The 22,271-nt window shown below is 46.8% G+C and overlaps 3 protein-coding genes across 20 annotated transcripts in view; 2 read left to right on the top strand and 1 right to left on the bottom strand.

The window, feature by feature from the left end:
- The first annotated feature begins 40 nt into the window (after positions 1–40).
- grem1a (gremlin 1a, DAN family BMP antagonist) lies at positions 41–1,350 on the top strand. Its single transcript, XM_011612122.2, has 2 exons — positions 41–145; positions 226–1,350. The coding sequence occupies exon 2, from the start codon at positions 234–236 to the stop codon at positions 771–773; it is 540 nt and encodes a 179-aa protein (XP_011610424.1). The 5' UTR covers positions 41–145; positions 226–233; the 3' UTR covers positions 774–1,350.
- A 10-nt stretch (positions 1,351–1,360) lies between these two features.
- Positions 1,361–17,202, bottom strand: LOC101061134 (formin). Of its 3 annotated transcripts, XM_029850041.1 has the most exons (19): positions 17,085–17,202; positions 15,502–16,849; positions 13,841–14,019; positions 10,181–10,289; positions 8,923–8,984; positions 7,887–8,533; positions 7,623–7,764; positions 7,060–7,147; positions 6,425–6,486; positions 6,261–6,349; positions 5,956–6,085; positions 5,728–5,874; positions 5,471–5,530; positions 5,175–5,295; positions 2,690–2,782; positions 2,240–2,291; positions 1,962–2,111; positions 1,717–1,798; positions 1,361–1,640 (listed from the first exon to the last, which is right to left on the bottom strand). In XM_029850041.1, exons 2-19 carry the CDS (start codon positions 16,784–16,786, stop codon positions 1,593–1,595), a joined length of 3,546 nt encoding a protein of 1,181 aa, XP_029705901.1. In that variant the 5' UTR covers positions 16,787–16,849; positions 17,085–17,202; the 3' UTR covers positions 1,361–1,592. The 3 variants fall into 3 exon arrangements, with proteins under 3 accessions (XP_029705901.1, XP_029705904.1, XP_029705902.1); XM_029850044.1 differs by lacking the exons at positions 13,841–14,019; positions 15,502–16,849; positions 17,085–17,202 and adding exons at positions 10,582–11,871; positions 11,987–12,139; XM_029850042.1 differs by lacking the exons at positions 13,841–14,019; positions 15,502–16,849; positions 17,085–17,202 and adding an exon at positions 10,582–12,139.
- Positions 17,203–18,886: 1,684 nt separating this feature from the next.
- The window catches only part of ryr3 (ryanodine receptor 3), a 57,094-nt gene continuing 53,709 nt past the window's right edge, over positions 18,887–22,271 (top strand). For all 16 annotated transcript variants that reach the window (XM_011612125.2, XM_029849938.1, XM_029849936.1 and 13 more), the window contains exon 1: positions 18,887–19,077. In XM_011612125.2, the coding sequence (XP_011610427.2) occupies positions 19,030–19,077 (48 nt within the window). In that variant the 5' untranslated portion in view covers positions 18,887–19,029. The remainder of the gene's footprint in view (positions 19,078–22,271) is intronic.

Raw genomic sequence — 22,271 nt, 5'->3', positions numbered from 1 at the left:
GATAAGTTTTAGGAGGGGGGTTGGGGGGGGGGGGCGTGTTCTGCAGCGCTGTAGAAAAGCCCACATCGTGCTTTTGAGAAAACCAGAATCCGGGGAAACACACGCTGACTGCATCAAATTCTCCCGAAGACCCCTGTTCATCAAGGTAAACAACTACAGACAACTACAGACGCTGCTTTTTGCGTCATACGCGCGTAAACTAACTGGCGTTTCACTCCAAAACAGTGGCAGCAATGGAAATCCCAACAGTGTTCACCTTTGCGGCGGTTCTGACTCTCCTGTCCAGCCCGCTGGGGAGGGCTGATGTGGACACCCTTCACGGTGCTTTCCCGCACCCGAATAAGTACAACCCAAACGACGCGGACAGGTGCCAACAACCAGCCATCGGCGGATTTATTTCCAGGGGATCGGGACCTGGACCCTCCGCCGACGAGGTCCTGGAGTCCAGTCAGGAGGCGCTGCACGTCACGGAGCGTCGCTACCTGCGCCTGGACTGGTGTAAAACGCAGCCACTGAAGCAGACCATCCACGAAGAGGGCTGCCTGAGCCGCGTCATCATCAACCGCTTCTGCTACGGGCAGTGCAACTCCTTCTACATCCCGAGGCACACCTACCAGGACGGGGGAGTCTTCCAGTCCTGCTCCGCGTGTAAACCCAAAACGTTCAGCAGCGTCACGTACACCCTCTTCTGCCCGGGTCAGACGCCGAGTACCAAGAAGAAACGCGTCCAGCGCGTAAAGCAGTGCCGCTGCACGACTATAGATATGGATTAGACGCAGCACATGCAAAGTACACCTGCTTAAAGGACGTTAGATAAGGAGAATTACAACTTTGACACCAGTATCAGTGAATGTCTGGACAGCTACGCTTTTTGTTCACCTCAGTGGATTAAAAAAAAAAAAGGCGGTTATCGCCAGCATTTGTGATGCCGGAACCCTTAAATCACCTTTTAATTGCTTCAGGAAACATCACAACAATCAACGTTGTCACTTTCCAAATATCCTGTGCCCAAGTACTGCATAAATGATCCCTCCGTGTACAGGGCTCGGAGTATTTCTGCTTAATTTAACATCTATTAAGTTGCAGATCTGACACATTTTCAGAGCTGATTTAAAGGAACATTGTTACATTATTAACCTTTGAGACTGTGAGGGTAGTTTTGTTTCCACTGTGTGGAAAGTAAAGCAGAAGCAAAGCTTTCGACCGAAAGAAATGAATAAGTAAAATAACCTGCACTTATAAATGTCACTTGTCTGAAATACATTGTATCATACAGTATGTGCATACATTAATGGGAAGTTGCTTATGAATAAATGTAAAAATAAAATAGATGGGCAAAATGAAGTCCAATATTTGTGATTCAGATTTTTATTTGTGAAATATATTGACAAGATCAGGCTACAAACACAAGAATCTATACACGCTTTAAGCTTTCCCCTCAGGCTCTAGTGCACATAAGAGTTAGAAGAAAACTGATTTGAGTAGATTTGAATTAAACTACAGTCAGATGAAGAATGCACTTGAGAAGAAAGTTAAAAGTGCAAAAACTTTTGCAAAGTAGACGTGGTTTGATGCCACCCTGGATGGTTTGTTCAGGATGGTAACGACAGGTTCGCTTCTCTCTGTCGTAGTCGTTCCTTCTGTTGGGAGAACAGAAACGTTCTCACATTTCTATTTGCATCTTAGAATATTTCAGCCTCATAAATCGGGTCTCACCAGGCTGTTGGGGTTAAGCTTTCTGGTCTCCACCTTCTTTTCTCCAGTGATTCTCTTCACCGACAGCTGAGCCTCTTTCAGTCTGTGAAAAAAGTGAAAAATCTCTTGACTCATTTGTTGGAGATTTTACAAATACTAATGAAATCTGATGTGTCAGCAGGAAAAATCTGGTGTTTCAAATTCCAACAGGAACACTGCTAAAGAACCTAGAAGTCCTGAGTTGTCCTGGCAGCTAGGTCAGATACCTCTCTTTGGAGATGGCCTTGTTCTCCCTCTTCCATCTGGCCTTGAAGTCTGCGCAAAACTCAAACCAAAGCATGAAGAAGTGGTCGCTGGTCGCCTGCTTCTCCCCAACCTTCAGCTTTAGGCCAAAGTACTGAACCAGGTTCTGGAAGCTGCAAAGCAAAAACCAAACAAAGACAAGTTTAGGTTTCTTTAATGTCAGTACACCCATAAATACACTTGAATGAATTAGCTATCAGCAGCTAACTAGATTGATTAATTTATGATTTAATTGTCCAACCTTTTTTGAACAGTCATCAGCTGACAGGAAACCTCTGCATGTTCTTTACGGGCTGTAAAATAAGGACAAATTAAATGAAAAAAGAGGACAAATATTTGGACTTAAGTGTACGATTGCAGACAAAATCTGCAATTATATGTGTCTGGGAATAAAGGGCAGCAAATGCTCCAGTTAACTAGATGATTTTGTCCCAGGGAGTGTGTGTCTTCGTCTCTGCCAAATCTGTCCGATCCTTATCTGAGCGTCTAGCCTTTAACCAGGATCCCTCCAACCTCCCAAACACAGATAGAAGCAAACCTACTAAGTGAGACTGTGACACCTGGGTGGGTGGTGGAATGAAGCCAACGAAGCCAATGATTGGCGTGACACGGAGAACCATCAGAGGAGAACTGAGCAGGTTCTGAAGGCGGCATGTTGTGTTTGCTGAGTTCATCTGTTTGCTATTCTCACCACTGAGCACAAATGCCTCCATCTTGTCTTTAAATGGCTGCAGGTGTTCTTCAGGAGAGTTAGAGCAAACTCTCTGCACAACTTTCTCACATTCTGCAATGGAAAACAAGGAAGGACGGAATCTCTTTAGAAAATAGGACAATATCGGCAACATGCAATAAAAATAGGTTGTGTAAAACCACATTCATGTATTGAAGCTGTTGAATTAATAAAGGCGTGGGTGTATTTTCTCTCGTTTCAAAGTCGGAGCCAACATTTCACTTGGTTCTGTTCCGTGCTTGTAAACCTGAATTAGATAATTGGAGATGTTTCGTTTTGGGTCGGTAATGATCTTTAGATCACCCTTTCGCTGCTTTGACCATCACCGTTTCCGCTTTGGTTCCAATAACCAAAGCCTGACGGATGAAAAGAGAGAGTTTCGGAATCAAACTAGCTCCACCTGTGTCCGAGCAGGGGGTTATCGGCGCCGCGCTTCCTCTTTAGATACCCCTTGCTGAGATTCACCCAGAGATGGCGACTGAATGCCCCCCCCCCCACTCTCTCTCTGCCAGGCTCTACGTTGGATCAGAGGAGCCAGTCTGCAGAGCCAGTCATAATAGAGGCTGCGGAGGGAGCCAAGTCCCCCCCCCCCCCCCAGCCCGACGCTCGATCAACAGCTCCCAGATAAGATTACAAAAGAATACTGTTTTCATTTTGAATCTGTGTAAACTGCGGAGGCGGGTGTCTCCCTCAGCCTTCCCTCCGTTCGGCTCTTTGACAGAAGTTTGCTTACTTCGGACCGACGAGGGTCACCGACCCTCACGTAAACGGAGAGCCCGGCGGCTTCAGATGTGGGACGGGAATCACCCCAGCACAGTGGAAGGAAGCAGTGCTTTAGTTCCATTGTGTGGGTTCAGTGTTTTCACAAACATATTTTAAAGTTTGGGTGGCGATATGTTTAGGTCATCCCATCGGTTACAGCCCTCCCCCGACCTGAGCCTGGTCCTGATCAAGGTTTCTTTCTGGTAAATGAATCATTTTCCTGAGACCTAAAGGCAATCTTGACTGGAACAAGCACTTTACTTCTATTACTTCCATCCATCCATCCATCATCCATCCATCCATCCATCCATCCATCCATCCATCCATCCATCCATCCATCCATCCATCCATCCATCCATCCATCCATCCATAATGGAATTTATTGTAAGTGTCCAGATTCCATCAACTTAATATTGATGTGTAAGAAAATATAACAATTTCTATACCTAAATAAGAAAGAATGCAGTCTAAATATATTATTACATGGAGATGACTGTTAATTGCAGTAAAGATGATTGAAAGAAACAAGATATTTTAATGATCAATAGTCCTTGAATAGCCCCCTTTCCCCTTTAACTTTGTTGGGAAACATTTCATACCAACCAAAGAGAAAACACAGAGGATGAGGGTGGTTCAAACGGGCAGAACAAAAGGAACCTGCCATGGGGGGGTTGAGATTGCACGGTGGTTTGGGTAGACAGGGCGATAAGGCAACCTCTGTTGAGAGGTAAAAAAAAAAAACCTATCTGTGCCAAACATCTGGGGCCACACCGGAGCCCAGGAGATGGAGTCGGGCAGTTTATGAACCCACGGGTCTGCACAGATGTGCCGCAGACGCACGGCAGATACTGGAGGTCTGGAGATTACATAAGTGGGAAGCTATGGTCTCACCGTGCTGGCGACAGGGGCACAAAGGCCCAACGATGAGAGATCTGATTGAGCAGGAGGATTAGGAGCTGGGTCTGAAAGGCGCCAGGCCTGTATCAGCACCGAGACTCCTGCTGGTCTCCGAATACATGCGCATGCAAAAACAATGCACTCGCTCACACATAAGTCCCAGTATTGTGCTCACATTGTCTGCTTGACATGGCTGACACGCTCAATGGCGTCACACGGGCACGCTTACAGAGCGAGCAGAACAGGATAGAAGGATAAGAAACAAGAGGAAATCTTTTGTTCTGAGGTTTCGAGCTAACTCGAGTTTGTCAAATAAGCAGGCCGTTAGCCTAAAGTCTAAACAGTTCCTCAATGGTTGTGGCCAGTAATGGGAAACCAGGGTGGTGAATAACAGGAGGAGGGGGATGCCAGTCTGGCCCGAGGTTTGGTCTGTGGGAACGTCGAAAAATTTTGAGCGATAGAGTTACACATTTAAACAAAACACATAAAAATGACCACATGGAGAGCATTACAGACAGCCAGTCAGCGCGGATGTTGACACTCGCCGCCTATCTGCTGGGAGTGAAGCTAATGTGCAAACATCTAAGATCTGAGCTGAGGGGAAGGGAGTATTTTCATTTTTACCTCTTTTTTTTTTTTACCTCTACACATTCTGGTTTTGTGTTTTTTAATACCTCATGTCATACTGTGAAGGTTAGCTGCGGGGGTTCCACAAGGATCTGTTTTTGGACTGTTGTGTTTTTTAAAAGCGACCAGTTGGAAATCCGAGAGTTCAGACACAACGTACTTGTCAGATCTCGCTCGAATTGCCTCAGGTCTCGGTCAAGGTCATCGAACTTGACCTGCGCAGCCAGGAAGACGTCTTGAGGTTCGGGAAGCGGGAACACGCTCTTGTCCGTGCCGGCGTTCTGCTCGAACACAGACAACACAAACACACATCCACCATTAAACTGGCGACACATAGTTTTATGGTTGCAGAATCCACAGAGAAAGCTCTGTTAAATCATGGATAGAACCATAATGAGAGCCGCATTGGATTTATTACCGAATAATCGAGGAACTGTATAAAAATCAGGCTAATACCTCATCTACATTGTGCAGATAGTATGAAACCACAAAGTCCACCAGGCTGATACGATTGTCCTAAAATACAGAATGAAGAGAAAGCAAATCAAGAAAATGGACAGGTTTTACTCACAGCTAATTCTGCGTCATTTTGTTCTTATATTCTGATACACACTACGGCACACAGTCAAAATGGGGAAGTTGCTCATGTGGAATGTCCTTTTTATGCTTTCACTCCAGCTTCTGAGCAGCACAGCCACGATCGCAAGTCTTACCCTGCTCTTCACGTCCTTCAGTTTAGGTAGAATCTCCAGGTCGAAGCCGTCCGCCTGACCTCTGACCCTGCTGCCTCCGTTCATGTGGTTCCCCAGAGCCAGAACCAGCGCCACCACCCTCCTGACATCGCAGCTGTCCAGTAAAACCTTTCAACCGCAGTCGGGTAAAATCAAATTGAAATAGATTTGATGAGGATTCTGCACCGAACCACGCAAAGCCGCTCGTACCTCGCAAACCGAGGAGACCGTGTGGAGCTTGCGTTGGACGGACGTGACTCCGTCAGTGAAGGCTGAGCGGAAGATGATGCAGTGAGCTCTGTCCGCAAAGTCTGGTATCTGAGACAGCTCATACAGGAATCTGGAGCACAACCACGTGGACAGGAAAGGGTGAGCATAGTGTGCATCTCTCTATGACAGATATTAAAAACAGCACACAGGCCTGGAGCTTGTCTATTTATTCTCCTGAGGAGCGTGCACGTAAATAATGGCTGGTGAAGAGTCTAAACATGTCTGTCAGCAGGGGAGATACTGACTGCTCAGGTTTGTCCAGCAGCTTAACTTCCTCTTCCTCCGATGTCTCGTAATGGTTCTTGATCCTCTCCAGTTCCTCTGGTTGCACCCTCTGCAGATAAATCATAAAAACATGACTCACGTGCACACGGCTGCTCTTCTGGTCAAGTGCAATGGCGCCACCTACATTTTCATAAAGTGCCTCGATGGTCTCCAGGTCCACCACAGAGTGGTCCACTGTCAGTATGGCTGCAAGTGGGGAAAAAATCAGACAAATGGTTGAATGGGGCGAAAGAGGGATTTAACCTTTTGGAGGTTTAATAGATTTCAGGCTGTCGGGTCTCGGTCCTCCACTGATTTTTGACCACATTTAACCTTCTTGTTCAGAGAAAAACAGATTCACTGTAGATGATGTGAAGAGTTTGAAATCCTCCACACATCATGTTTGAGGCGTGGATTAGCTCTACCTGGTCTTACCAGGCCACAGGACCACCCTCCAGTTGACCTTGCTGTCTTCCACATGTTTGGATGAGCTCTAGTGGGCTCTGGTTTTCTGTCATTCCATCTCTCATAAAGTCTTGTTAAATTAATTTATAATAATGCTTGATCCTTTTCTGTATAGTTTGAACATGCTTGCAGCTTTGTGTTTGGAGGCATCTGCATAAATGCTCTATTTTTTTGTTCTTTGGGGAGTATTTTATTGAATAAATCATTCAAAAATATTTTGAATGAGATTTATAATCTCTTGTAAAAATACACATATATCCTTGATATCATCACCCGAGCAACACAAATGAGCAAATGAAACGGGCAAAATCTCACCTTGGTGGATATCTTTCATCTCCAGGTGGAGGCTTGATATAAGGATTCCCACAGCCTGAGAACGTTTTCCATCCAGCAACTTAATGATCTGGAAAAAAAGAGAGTTGCCATGACCACTTTGCCATTATGAACCATTACTGACTCATTAGCTGAGACTCTTGGAAGAAAACGAAGAAAACTGAGCACAGATTTCATTCACCATGGTGCATTAGGACATTTTTGCACTGGTAATGGCAGTGATAGACATGAAGGATTTAACTCAATTAAATGTTACCTCCACCTCCTGGTCGGCAACAATGTGTGTTTTAAAACTTAAGATCTTCATAAGTCTTTTTATTCAATTGCACTAAAATGATTAAAATGCAGATAAGGCTTAAAACATGTGCTATGTGTGTTCATATAACATGTGGCAGGTAAAACATTAACGCCTGTGTTCCTCTAAAATAAATCCGAATTTATGGAGAAACTCAACGTTCTCATCGCCCTCTAGCGGACAGAATATACATTGCACAACATCTCAAAAGGACTGACTATATCAAAGTTAGAGGAAATCGGTGTGTTACCTTCCTGGCTTTGGCTTTTTTCTCATAGGCCTCCGACAGCGGCTTCTTCTTAGGGTGAGTGATGGTTTTGGCAAATAGTTCCTCAAACTCGTTGGCATTGAGTATCTTTGGTTCTTCTAAATTGTTCCACAGAGTGTCATTGCTAAAAAGGAAGGAAAGCATCTCTATTTAATATACATGGATGAGGACAGGTTCAACGATTCCTGGGAATGGTGCAATAGTTCTAGTGAGGTCACTAATGTAGGAGTTTGACTTTACACCTACTTTTTGTCCTGAATTTGGATTCTGTTCCAGTAAAGCGGCCTCATGGGTCTTGATGGCGTCACTTCTGGTTTTCTCGGAGGCTTTTCAACTGTGAAAGCACAACTGTGAGGAGGGGGAGGTGGTGGTGGTGGTGGGGGAGCAACACCGGGTGGTGGAGGTGGAGGTGGAGGGGGTGGTGGAGGGCTATTGAGAGGCGGCGTGTGGCTTTCAGGGGTCAGAAGAGGAGGTGGTGGCAGACTGTTCGCTTGGGTACGAGGTGGCTGAGAAGGAGCCGGGTGTTCGGACAGCGCAGGTTGGAGGTCATGTGAGGAGGAAGACAGAGCATCATCCCTCTGACCGACCAGCGTGACACCCACAGAGGTCAGATCCAGCTTTTTGGGGATCATCCTCTGCTGCTGTTGCTTCCCTGTACTGCCATCATCAGGAGTTCTCACAAACGTCTCTCTGTCTGTTTGGATGCACACCGTGCGGAAAGATTTGTTCACAGCGTCATCTTCTGTTGATACGGCAACGTCTCTGACTTCCCCATGGCGACAGGCCCCGGCCCAGCAGAGTTTGGTCTGCAGCTCGGCCACAGACAACCGCAGACGGGAGACATTGTCCTCATTTATCTTCATCATCGTAGAGAGTTTCTCATCATAGTCCTCCTGAAATTATTATTTATTATTACTATAAAAGTCTGTATATTCAGTTTGTATTTTTAGGGTACATTTGGTTGCAATTTCAATATGAGAAGCCAACAAACAGGAAGGTCCGAGGGGAGGAGGAACAGCAGGAGGACGGAGAGGTTGTTCCTCGGCACATTCGTTATGTGCCAAGTTCAATTCAGCTTTGAAAAGTGAAAAACTTCTCTATAACTCATCATTTCCACCATTTAAAGACAGATGGGTTTTGTGCTTTTAGGAGCAGTCAGACCCTGGCCCGATACAGCGTGACCAACCCTTCAGCAGAAGCAGAAAAGCCAGCAGACACTGGCACAGACGCGGTTTGCTCGTGAATTTATTTACCATAAATACAGAGTGGATTTCATACGCACCTTTGACCTCTGCAGCTCATCTTTACATTCTCTCTTTAGCTGGAGGAGAGCTGCCTGGTGCTCTGAAAGAAGAACAATGAAGAGACATCGACAAGTTGGTCTGTGTGTGTGTGTGTGTGTGTGTGTGTGTGTGTGTGTGTGTGTGTGTGTGTGTGTGTGTGTGCGTGTGTGCGTGTGTGTGTGTGTGTGTATAGGCTTTTTGTAGCCTTACCACCTAGTGTTTTCTGCAACACACATTGTGAAACTGAATAGAAAATCTCAAAAGAAGCTTCAAGTCAAGCAGCGAGCATCTGACTGCCAGCGGTGCATCATCAGGTTGGGGCGGAGCTTCTACCTGGTTCACGCCCACCTGCCTTCCCCTTAAAAGACACGATCGCTCTTCCATCTTCGCCTATTCGTTAGGAAACCTTCAGAGGCAACAGCCTGGCTCACCAAACTCTCTCTAACTCCCTAAACTCTCTCTAACTCCCTAAACTCTCTCTAACTCCCCAATCTCCCTCTAACTCCCCAAACTCTCTCTAACTCCCCAAACTCTCTCTAACTCACCAAACTCTCTCTAACTCCCTATACTCTCTCTAACTCCCCAAACTCTCTCTAACTCCCCAAACTCTCTCTAACTCACCAAACTCTCTCTAACTCCCTAAACTCTCTCTAACTCCCTAAACTCTCTCTAACTCCCCAAACTCTCTCTAACTCCCTAAACTCTCTCTAACTCCCTAAACTCTCTCTAACTCCCTAAACTCTCTCTAACTCCCCAAACTCTCTCTAACTCCCTAAACTCTCTCTAACTCCCCAATCTCTCTCTAACTCCCCAAACTCTCTCTAACTCCCTAAACTCTCTCTAACTCCCTAAACTCTCTCTAACTCCCCAAACTCTCTCTAACTCCCCAAACTCTCTAACTCCCCAAACTCTCTCTAACTCGTGTTTCGGTGATCGCTCTCCTCTGTTCTTTGCTCTTTTTGCCTGTGGGTTGTTTCCTTCACCAGCTTTGCCGTGAAATGACCTCCGCTGTTAATCGCTCTCACTTTACAGTCCAGTGTGTAAACAGTGGTTATCATCTCAGCTGTGTCCTACTGTTTACACAGTGCACTATAAAAACCACAAGGGAGAGCGATTAACAGGCACCTGCCAAAGGTGCGTAGGACAGGATGACTGTGTCTGAGCACAGCAAGCAACTGGGATGGGCTTGTGGGAGGAAATGGGGAGCACTTTGTCGACTAAGGCTGTTTTCAAGGGCTTTTTTAAGTGCTTGTGTACCTGCTTCGGTGTATTTCAGCCCAACTTTTTCCTCTTTCAGCGGCGGCCAGACAGCCTGAAGGCGACCAGGAGTTCTCTCCTCTCCTTCTGCTGGGCTGCATGTTTCTGCCTGGAGTTGATAAAACAAGACGGATCTCAAACAAACAGATGGAATTTGGTCACCAGATACTAAGAAATACTCGCGGCATTGAATGCGACTGGCAGAACCAGTCGGAGGGCAGATTTTGTGTGGATTAATTCATTTGTTCGGAGTTTTTATTTTAGTTTTAAACTTGATAGAAATGTAAAAAACCTAATTCTATCATTTGTAATTGAAGAATAATAATATTGAAACTCTCTTTCAGACTGCAAATACTTATTTAATTGAAAGTATGCTGTCTTCCATAACAGGGCATTCCTACTTGATGATCCGATGGTTCTTTCTGTTCTGAGCTCTTCACCGAGGTTCCTTCAAAAAGTGCCCGCAGAGCATCCCTCTCAGCTTTGATCCTCTTCCTCACAGCTTCCAGGTCCATTTTTTCTCCTGGGTCTCTTTTCAGAGGTTTGGGGGTGAAAAAGGCCTTAAAGGCGTCGAAGGCTGCCTCTGCACTGGACACGGGTTTCAGAGGTTCGGATGGAGCGTCTGCGTCCTCCTCGCTCTGGACTTGTCTCCTCTCGCTATCTTCTTCCTTCTCCTCCTCCTCACCCCTCCTTTCTCGGCTCAGGAAATTGGAGATCTGCTCCAGGATGCTCCCTTTAGCTTCCCCTCCTTTCCCGGGGAGGATCTCCCCATCTGATCTTTGAGGCGAGGGTCTAAGTGGGGCCACGCTGTCCTGCTCTGGTCCCAGGACCCCCTTCCTGAGGACCCTCAGTCCACTGAAGAGTGCTGGGAGCTGGGTGTGCTTCTCTGTAGGGGAGACGGGGGAGTAAGTGGCTCTGGAGATGGTGGAGCCCGGTGGAGGGTTTCTGGCCATGTCTGAAGGGGTAATATTCAAAGGAGCATGTTTAGGGCTGGACAGGTGGTAAGGAAACACTTTGATTTCCCTATTTTTGCCCTCTTCCTCGGCACCACTCCTCTCTTCATTATCATCTTTGAAGTAGAAATGTTCATCACTTTGCTCCAGTGTTGGTTTCCCAGTAGATCCATGTTGCTCTCCAGCCTCTGGTCCAGATTTTGAAGCGTCTTTTGCTCCAAAACCCACGTCCGACTGCTCGGATTCTTCTCTCAGGCTGTGTTCAGCTTCTCCTGCATCATCATCATCATCCTCATCCTGCTTGAGCACTGCAGCACAAACACAATCAGGATACCTGCAGTCGAAAATGTGTGGACAATGTGTTGGCTCGCAATCGCCCGTCGCATTTCGCCGTTCATTCTGCTTATTCAGCTCTCGCTCCGTTCCAAAACTCTCGTAGCTGTTTCCTGCTGTTCTCCTCTCCTCATTCGTCACTTGGGGACCATTTTCTGCCTCTTCTGAGTCGCAGAAGAATTTATCTCCAGCAGGGGGCAGTAGAAGCCACGACAGGGAACTCCTCTTGGTCAGAGTTTCCTCAAAGCCTCGGTCATCATTTTTCTTCATATCACAGGTTATCTCACTGTCTTCTTGTGTGAGGTACTCCTCCTCCTCCTCCTCCTCCTCCTCCTCTGCGAGGGCCCTGAAAATCTTGAGGATGACTTGTTGCTCCTCCATGTGTGGAGCCTTGTAGTTGCAGCTCTGAACAAGTGAGCAGGGAGGAGGCACTGAGAAGTGTTTCTTCATTTCAACATTTAAGGACCTGATATTATTGGTTGATCAATAATATCAGCAAATGTTTCCAAGAAATTCTGACCTGTTTGCAGTCCAGATTGTTGCAATAGGAATAGATCTATCCTGCAAGAAGAGCTCCTTTAAGTCTCACCAGAAACGTTTCCAAACCTTAAAGTGGAGAGTTGTCAGCCGCTCAAAGCAGCTGAAGCAAAACCAGCAGTGAGTCAGTCAAAGCGACGTCTCTGCTTTCGCTCCAGCCTCCTGCTCCCTTTCCTCCTCTCACTGCAGTGGTTCACTGAGCCGCCTCTTGGACGACGTCCTGCAGATTGTCAGGGTGTAATCAGGAGCAGATGGTGACATCGGCTTCTGATCGGGACGACGCCCTGGCAGATCCGTGAGCCAAGGTGAAGGAGGCCACCCAGCAGATGGAGGCACGCCACACCCAGAACCAAAGGAGGGTAAACAGGACTGCCAGGGATCACTGGTTAAACATTTGTCCCGTAAATCCACAGCAGCACTGAGGGCTCACTTCACTGCAGGTTCTCAACTCCCAGATAATCCAGGGGTCTGACCCCACGTACGCAGACCCATAATCAGCTCACATGAAATCTAACAGCATACGTTTTCAGAGCTCCCTGGTTTCATAGGTTCATGGATAAATAGAAAGACCTTCTGTTAATTAAACTGTTTTCTTTGAATTTAATGAAAATGAGATTCAGAATGACTTTTTTTCGTGTTGTGCAGGCAGCATCATCACACTGTTAACTTTTAACTAATGATGCCAACGAAGTGGAAATGCACAGTGAGTAAATAAAACAGGAGGACCTGGATATAAAAACCAACCAAAGGGAAAAACAGGAAGTAAAAACAAATAGAAGCCACCGTAAGACGAGGTAAAGTGGTCCTTCCACAGAATGAGCAGCCGGTTAACGTGACAAAAATACACGACATAGAAAATTGGCTCATTTTCGCCGTCCATCTCAAGTTTGCTTGCGTCTTATTGGACAACACGTTCATGCTTCATGCTCCTGCCGTGTGTTCCTGCACGCTAAAATGCTCGTTGGGCATTTGCATTTCTCGAGAGGATCACCGTGACCTCTGTGTTTATGTAATAGGCATGAAGGCAGATTACCTTATGAAAACACAGCACGCCTCTGAACAATAACCTCTGAGCAACATTAGGCAACAGAACTAGCAACCATTGGTTCTGGAGGTTATGTGTAATTATGTCTCACGGCAGATCACGTTGTTCTTATTGACACTCTGAGTTTACAGAGATTATGGACCCGATCGCCCGACCAGTCTTTACTTTCCCATCATGTGACCTTTTCTGTGGTCAGTTTTAACAGCAAAGATAATTATTATTCTTATTTCACTCTACATTTATTAATCCTGTCCGCATTAGAGGTATTTAGGATTATTGTTCTATAAACTGGGAACTGAAAAGAAGGCATTGAAATGTCAGCCACACTTTCAATTATGTGATTACACGTATTTTTTTACACATATTTTTATTCATTTCAATGGACTCTGAAAATGCATTCAAGAGAAAATATTTCAACATATTTAGCATTTTATGAGAATGAGGATCAATGGAACGATGTTAATTGAATCAAGTTTCAGTCTGGGCAACTTTTCCACACAATCTTAAAAGAGCTTAAAAGATTTAAATCCTGCTAAATTACCATTTCATTCTAGCACAGATGCCTTTGTTTATGCAACCCACCTATATACTAATGCTATAAATTCTGTCTGTTACGTAACCACAAGGGACTCTTTGTCGCACAAAAGCCTCCAGGTAAACATGAGTGTACTACTTTCTTCATGTTCCTGGCTATGCTAAAGAGTGTGTGGAAACTGCCGTCTCCTTAAATCAAACATGACTTTAGGACCACTAGGCTACTAAACCCCCACAATCAAACAGGAAGTTACTCACCCGAGCATCAAACGGGAGTGGCGTGGACGTCGGCGTGTCAAAGAGGTCGTCTTCGGGGGCCGTGATGCGCAAGAAGTCGATGTGTTTGGGTCTGGAGGGGTGAGAAAGTGAGCTGCAGAAGGAGAGCGACTCCTCCACCTCCTGCTGCCAGATCTTCTCCTGCTCCTGCAGAGCCTCATCTGCACAGACGAGGGCCTGATTTTAAATCACAGCAGAATGCGTCTACGGGGAAAGTTGTCTGGGTTCGGCTCCTGCGGAGCTGCAACCAAAACTCATAAAACTGAAGGCAGCTGGGGCCGCTTCTTCAAATCAAAAGGATTTTAATATTAATTATGCAGAAATGTGTGCGCAACAAATTTTAGACGATAAGTTATAAAGACTCTCTGTCCGCTGGGGCGATACGAATGGAAAATCAGTTTCTATTAATGCAAATCAGAATAAGTAATGTTTTAATTCATGAGGATAAAGATGAGCCTTTCTTCAGTTACCATGGTAACAATCATCATAGTAACCAAGATGGACCTCATAATCCTGAGAGTTTCAAATGGAATAAGGAGTCGGCATGGGTTCAACATCCCAAATAGGAGAAACGATCAACGCAGTTAAAAAAAAAAGGCATTTCACACTCAATTTAGGCAAAAACAGAAGAGAAGATCACGACTCCGCGGGAACTAGTGCTCGTTTCTGCACGCTCAGAGCCAGATTACGGAGCCATGTGTTAGCGCTCCTCCATATTCAGCTCACTAGGTTTGGGGAGTAACCCAGAGACCTTGCATGCTTTTTCCTTCCTTCCTCTCACTCTAATCAGCATCATCCTTCAGAGCTTTAATCCTATTTGGACCACCAGATGTCCTGCTGCAGCCCGGCTCAGCCTTTCGCTGCCTGGACCGTGAGGAGGCTCACGTGCAACTATAAGTCTTCTGGAATCAAACAGCTATATGTTACAAATTGGCAGAGACGGTTTTGGACTGGCGTCACTCTGGCATTTTACAGGATACAAGATACAACAATACTTAATGATGAGGTTAGTCACTGTCTGTCAGCGCAGAACAAAACGCCCCCTAGTGGCGATTTACGAGATGAGAAAAGGGAAGTAAAACTCCCAGTGTCAGTCAACTACGGGTGTGCATTGTTGCTCGTATCACTGGAAACCCAGTTGATGGATGGGGGAGCTGGATGAGGAATGTGAGCATGACAGCTGAATATTGGTTTGTAGCAGCTGGGGAGTGGAGTGAAACCTGCCGAGTCTTGACAGTAACATTAATATGCTCTCTCCATTCTCTCTCTCTCACACACACACACACGCACACACACACGCTGCAGTGTCATTACAGGCGAGTGGCCTGAAGGAAGTGTAGCAGTCTGTGAGTAACAAGCAGCATGTGTGTGTGTGTGTGTGTGTGTGTGTGTGTGTGTGTGTGTGTGTGTGTGTGTGTGTGTGTGTGTGTGTGTGCTCCTTTGACCATGAAGTAAGACTCTGCAAAGCGAGCCAGCAAGAAGGCTTAATCTTTTTTAAAATTAATATGTAATGTAACCAATTTTCCAGAACTTTCAAGGACCTCTTGACCAGGTTGTCTTAAAGGTATATTTGGTTTTTGACAAATCTGAGACAGCCCAACAGTTTCCCAAACATGTGTGATAATCTAGATCTAGATTATTACCTGAACACAGCAGATCACCGATCTCACTGGTGCCTCTGGATGCCTGATCCTCTTCCCTGAGCTCCAGGTTCTCCTGAGAAGCTCTCTTTTGTCCATTTTCTAGGACGATGGAGATGCCTTCCTGGTGTCCAGTGTGATCAGAGGATGAACTGTCTCTATCTGAGTTGCTGAGGAGAGGTGACAGGAGGGGAAAGATCCTATTTGTGGATCTACTGTGGTTTGGCTTGGGAGTAATCTTCTGGGTCTTGATGGAGGCTTCTCTCTCCGCTTTTGCAGCCTCCATCTTCAGGACCTGACGTAGACTCTGGCTCAGAGCTTCGCCCAGAGCCTGAAACTCCTCAATTAAGTGGTGCTCGTCATCACTGCGGCCCGTGGTCTTGGAAAAGGTTTTCCTGCACTCCAGGTGGTCCCGTGGATCATCTCCGTCCAAAATAAAGTCAGCTTCATCCCTGCCGTGGCCGCCCTCGTCCACCCAGTCTGGACTGAGTCCCACCTGAGTCCCGCCTTCCAGCTGAGGTTTTGCCTGATCTCCATCACCTCCTGGCTGGATTTTCTTGTCTGCTGGAGGGCCTCTGCCCCCCTCTCTGGTGCTCCTCCCGTTCTCCAGGTTTCCAGACGATGAGTAGTTCTCATTGTCATATTCAGACAGATCTGTGTCGGAGTCAGACAGAGGAGACTCGAGGATGACGGAGGAACCCTTTTTGGAGGAGAAATCACTTTTAAAAGGGAAATCAGTCCTTGCTTTCCATGCAGGCTGCAGTTCAGGTGGACCTCTGATGGTCCTCCTGGACACAGACGTACAGATAATCTGTGGGGGAGAAGAGGTCTTTGAAGGCATCAGCAGAGACCTGGCTATCCCGTTGTTGGCAGGGACCGTCCCCTCTGCTCTCTGTGGGACCTGAAATCCGGACTTTTGAAACCTGTCACGATTGAAACTGAATCCGGAAGAGCAGGGCTTCACCTTCACCCCCTGCTGGTTCCCCATCTCCACTCCAGCACGACGGTGGACGCGCAGTGGCAGCAGCTCCGTCAGCCGGCGGATCTCACGAAAGTCATCCAACACTTGGAGAATTTCCCGAAAGTCTGTGAGGTGGAATGACGGCATCTCTGATTCTCTCAGACCCTCCTCCTCTTTCTCCTTCTCCTCCTTGGGAAGTTCACCTGGGGTCTTCAGAGGGGCTCTAAAGGGGGGGTCTGTGCCCCTGTGACGAGACAGGGACCGGCTCACACAGCTCATCTCGCTGAGTGGGATATCGAGGCGTAAGGTGCCGCGGCTGCTCTCCATCACGAGCTCACCACATGAATGCAGACATTTATTGGAGCAGGAAGAGCTCAGAGATCCTCCAACCTGAGAAGCAGCGAGAAGCCTTCTTACTCGTTTTAAACTAGCATGAGTGCACGTTTAACTTTCAGCCAAACAAACAGAAGCTTCTCTAACGCGCACGTGACGCACAGACATAGACACTCCCATTAAAAATGAATCTTCAACCCCTCGTTCCAGTAATATTTGCTGGTTCGCTCTCAAATTAAACGTATGTCCCTACTGATGACAGCTACTCCAAGATGTGGACCTGTACACTCACGTGTGGAGGCTCCTCACGCAGCAGGTTTCTCCCCCGTCTGCAGCATCAACAGAGGACGGTGGCGCACCCACCAGACCGACGCGTGCACCTTTCAGCCAATCAGGACTGAGGACTGTCAGGTAGCTGCTGGGGGGGGTATAAACAAACAGACGGAGGATTTACTGTTAATACATGTAATCCTCTTGTGTGCATCCACACAGCAACGAGCTGGGAACTGCTAAAATGAAGAAATGACCCTATTAGAAGAGATACACTCATGCACGCTTGTGTGTGTGTGTGTGTGTGTGTGTGCGTGTGTGTGTGTGGTATTTCTGTCAGACTTTTATTTGGCACATTTATCCCTGACTAACCCTGACACAGATGTCTGTCCCACTGTCACTGTGACAGTCTGTGTGTGTGTGTGTGTGTGTGTGTGTGTGTGTGTGTGATCTGTTAATGAGATCTTCTTAATGATCAACACTGCCATGTAAACCTCACTTAACTCTCATTTACAGTTTTTCAAGAACAAATCCTCCCTATAAAACATGTAGATTCAAAGTGAATGGCAGCAATGTGGGATTAATATTATTATATATATTATTCCAGGTGTCCAACTTTGTGTGTGTGTGTGTGTGTGGGGGGGGGGGGGGGGGGGGGGGGGGGGGGGGGGTCAACATCAGCACAAATATTGCCTTAAGTCTTTGCTGGAGCACGTGTCACCAAAGAGTTTCCTCCCGCAGAGTCCAGGTTCTGCCAGCCTGTCAGGTGAGAGTCCCGCCGCCCCTCCTGGGAGGCTCTTCGTTGTGGCCCCCTGCTGAGGGGCATCAGGCTAATCTGGCCAGCTGTCTGGGATGGATTACTGACCTTTGCGGGGAAAGCACAAGAATGCCATCTTAGCAGAAAGCTGACAGATCGGATTTACAGCAACTCAAATTGTTTGTGTCCTTTCGACTGTTGTGGAAAGGCTCTACAGGGGCAGGACCGACTTGATCTTCACTCATATAAATACGTTTTTATAGATATAGAAGAACAAACTTTGATATTTGTGTGAGGAGTAGAAGTAGTGAGGCACTCCCACAGAAATATATAGGGAAGTTTGGCACATCAGAAGATAGAAATTATGTAGCATCTGTAGGTGTGAGCTGGCCTGTCCCGTTTGCTGTCAAGCCCAAAAATGTCCACTGAGCTTCTCCATCAGTCACACTGATGATAATAAGATGCGTGCAGGTTGTCAATGATATCCTCAATCTGAATATTCCGTGACCTATTTCATTTCTACTGGCCTTGAAATGGTCATCAACGTGGAACATTCCAGCATGCTCTCTATGTGTCCGTAAATCGCCAACTTGAATATAAACAGGAGGAGCAAGTGCCTGAGGTGGCCGCTAGGTGGCAGTCATGTCACAGGTGTAATTAGTTTGTTTCCTTAATTTGCTCTGCTAAGAAATTATCCAAATACTAACTGTCCATAACATATAAGACAAGAAGCCTCACTAACGCCAAAATTGTGTATTTAAAACCAATCAAAATTGTTTTGTAGGCAATTCTAAGAGAGGAAAAGGCCGAAAGGGTGGCTCCTAAGTTTAGACTTAAATGAATTATGAAGGCTCAAGTTTGAATTAAAAGCATTTAGCAAAATGTCAGCATATAAATCTTTTGGTGAAAGTTGTGATGTTTGTGACTTTACTCGCACCAACATCATCATCATCCTCTTCATCCTCTACTACGGATCTCCTGCGTCCTGCTGTTGGCGCCTGTGAGGAGGAGGAGGAGGAGGAGGAGGAGGAGGAGGAGGGAGGGGGTGGTGGAGGCAGACAGGAGAGGAAGAGGAGTGGGGGGCGATGCCGGGCAGCCCTATATGGCTGTGGATGAGTTCTGTGCTAAGATCAGCTTGAGAGTGTCAGCGTCGCCTGTCTGCCGGCAGTCAGCGGTGGCTTCCAGAGTCTGAGCAGGCTCCTCCACGGCCATGGCTGAAGGCGGAGAAGGAGAAGATGAGATCCAGTTCCTGAGAACTGTAAGTAAAGACGGCTCCGTCGGCTCCGTGTGCGCGGCGTGCACTTCCGCCAGTCCCAATTAACGCCGTAAGAGGCGGCGGAGGGGAGCGTTCCGTTGGGCAAAAACCGCAGATTCAAGTTGGATTATCAAGTTTGCGGGGGAGGCTTCACGCATGGCGGTGCTCTGCCGTCGCACCTGTCGCCAGGACGCTGGCGTGTGGAATCCCAATGAGGCTGCAGGTGCGAGGCAACAAAATGGCTTTTTTCCCCGTTCACCCTCCAGCTCTGATCTTCTCCCTCTGCAGAAGCACCGAGCGCAGCATCATTTCCTCCAGGGCTCTTAATCGCGACCCTCTGTGAGATTAAAGAGTTTCACCAAGTTGGTCCCGCACGCACGCACGCACGCCGCCCTCTGCAATGACTATTTTTGTTGTTTGACGCAGATCCGCGCTCTCTGCGTGGTTCTGCACAACATTTATCCTTGTAAATGATACGACAGCTTGTGTGGTGGGAATATCAGTAGCGGGGGGGGGGCGTTTTCTTCCCTTTTGTGACCCAGGTTGTGGGTAAAGAGCAAGCGGACGCAGCAGCAACATGTTCCGCAGGCGTGTGCACCTCAGCCTTCTACCACAGGAGTGGATGGCTGCTGACTGTTCCCTTGGGTTGATCACTCAAGCGCCTCATAATTAGACTTCTCCGAGTCCACATTCTGGGTTTAGTAAACATGTCTTCTCATGCATCTTGGTCCTGCTGCAGGAATATTTCTTCCACTGCAGACTGGGGGGGTTATATTGCAGACAGTGCTGCAGTAATCACCATAGAAACATTTAGTTTAGTTCGCCCAGAAACGTCGCCCCACCACAGATGGGTCAAAAGAGACAGTCATTGTCCATTACAGGGGTGTTTTAACATCGAATTGTTCTTGTTTTTGCACAATATGATGACAGGGTTTCTTATATTAAACATGGTTCCAACTGCCTGGAGACGTCGGGGCCCTTCCTCCTGTGCATGTAGCTCCGGGCGCCGGCGCTGTCGGATTCTTTTGCATAAATGTCGACATCTTTTGTTTGTGTCAGGTTCTGCAAGTGGACTGGATGTTTATCATGCTTGGTTTAAAACCAATATGGTCTTGGGGGTGGGGGGAGTTATATGGAGCTACAAGGCCTCAATGCTAACCGCTGCAACATTGGGCAGCAGTTTTATACAACAACGCTGAGAAAACTGTACCTGAAACAATGTAAAGATCAGGTCGAACCAGCAGATTTTACACTCTCGGTGCAGCTGTACGTAAACAAGTCAGCGCTGCCTTACATGAATGAAGGAGGAGCCTTCTACCAAATGTAAAATCATCCTTGTGAAGGAGCCGAAACGTTTTAATTAGCATTTTGCTACCTCCATTTAAAGTTTTGCACCGATGTCCATTTGTCTTCCTTGACGCCCCCCCGCTGTTTGATGTATTGCACATGTAATCCCCTGAAAGCCCAGTTTGTTGTCGGTCGCAGGCCTGTACTTAACAGCTCCGACTATTTGTGTTCCCAGTGACACGATGATCCACACCTCTCAGATTCTACTGTCGCAACAACATCCTGCTTATTTGATGACAAAGGCAATATGAGCAGAGAGGGGCTTCCCCTGGGGTGCACAGACCCTTGTTAGCAGAGCTCTCTGTGCACTCGCAGGAGGACTTAACATAAGGGCGATAATTTCAAGTTGCCGCTTCAGTTGCTTGGCGATCATGGGATAATCCTTTGGTCCGACGTGGAGGACCTGGAATTCGGGGTCTCTGGTGTTGGACGCACTCTCGGGCTGCTGTTGGTGCGACACTCTGGTGGAGCAGACATGTCTGTCCAAGACAAAGCGACGCTTTAGCTCATGTCTCAACCCCCCCCCAGTTCAAATCCAAAGCACCTTGCCGTCTGTGCCGGGAGGACTTTGGGTTTAATGTATACGTGAGAAATCAGATTGTTTTTCCAACAGCAGTTCCCAACATGTTCTCAACATGTTCTTCCATCAACTAAAGACATGGTAACGTTCTCATCCGGCCACCAGAACTTTCTCTGCTGAGGTTGTTGCGGTGTGCTGCAGGGTTCGACCCTCGGACCTCTGCTCTATGCTTTGTACGTGGGGGTTGGCCATTACCCCCTGCACACACGCACGCACGCACGCACGCACGCACGCACACATACACACGCACACACACACACACACACTACCACCACCAACATACCAAAACATGATGATGTTTGCTGCAGTAGCTCCATAACTATGGAACATCCTCGATTGATTGGATGGTCGACTGATAATGTCTGGCAGTAGATGATGTCACCAACACACACCCACACACACACACACACACACACACACACACACACATCCCTTGGGTCGCTGACTGTGGCGACTACTATATTTATGCTGGTGCTCATTAGCAGTAACCTTTTTACAGCTTGTCTCTTCCAGCTTTCTGAGCTCACTCTTCAGTCCCACCTCCCTCATCCAGCAGAACCCCCCCCCCCTTCAACCCGACTATCATAGCTGGGGTCTGCTCAAGGTTTCTGCCTGTTGAACGGAAGTTTTCCCACTCCTGGTGGGGGGAAAGGTCTGCGCTCCATAGAGAGATGGCGACTTACTACTGAAATTCTATAAATACAAAATGTAATGAAAGTGAACAATAAATTGCTGAGGTTGTAAACAAAAATCCATTGGGTTTGTTTGGAGATTGTTGAGGTCTTAGCATGTTCTGCATACCAAGATGTGGTTTGTGAGGGTTTAAATTTAGCCTTTAACTGCAGCAAACCTCAGCAGCAACAGAGCTCAAGCCTGGGCAACGAAGGAGCAGCGACACCTTAACACCATCTTTTATGGGGATTAGGGCCGCATTGAGAAAGGAGATGCTTGATCCCACTCAGTCACGCACAATAAAGACGAAACATGTAACATTTAATAGGTGAAAATCATGTGGAGTAGCTGCAATTAAAGATCCTATATTTAAGCACATGACTGATGCCAGTCAACGTTTGCCAGCTCCGAGTTGCTGCTCAAAATTGGAAAACAGCAGAGGAGGAAAATTAAATTAAATTAAATGTAACTATAATGTGACTGAAACAAACTCCTTTGACTGAGTGTCATTAGAGGACATTCAGAAGCTGTGATATTCAATGTAAAAGATTCAGAATTTAAAAAAAAACGTAATAAAATAGTACTTTGTAAAATGTTT

The sequence above is a fragment of the Takifugu rubripes genome, chromosome 16 (genome assembly GCF_901000725.2).
Source record: "Takifugu rubripes chromosome 16, fTakRub1.2, whole genome shotgun sequence".
Classification (NCBI taxonomy): Eukaryota; Metazoa; Chordata; class Actinopteri; order Tetraodontiformes; family Tetraodontidae; genus Takifugu; species Takifugu rubripes.
Note: the sequence above shows the minus strand (reverse complement) of the source record. Positions and strands in the feature narration are given on the sequence as shown.

What these genes read in the sequence shown, in the direction of transcription:
- grem1a (XM_011612122.2), top strand. Translation starts at nt 234, where the DNA reads ATGGAAATCCCAACAGTGTTCACCTTTGCGGCGGTTCTGACTCTCCTG.
- LOC101061134 (XM_029850041.1), bottom strand. Translation starts at nt 16,786, where the DNA reads ATGGAGAGCAGCCGCGGCACCTTACGCCTCGATATCCCACTCAGCGAG. An exon ending in ATCCAAATTCAGGACAAAAA is followed by an intron (nt 7,765 to 7,886) that starts GTAGGTGTAAAG and finishes CTTCCTTTTTAG; the next exon opens with CAATGACACTCTGTGGAACA. An exon ending in TCGAGGCACTTTATGAAAAT is followed by an intron (nt 6,350 to 6,424) that starts GTAGGTGGCGCC and finishes ATTTATCTGCAG; the next exon opens with AGGGTGCAACCAGAGGAACT.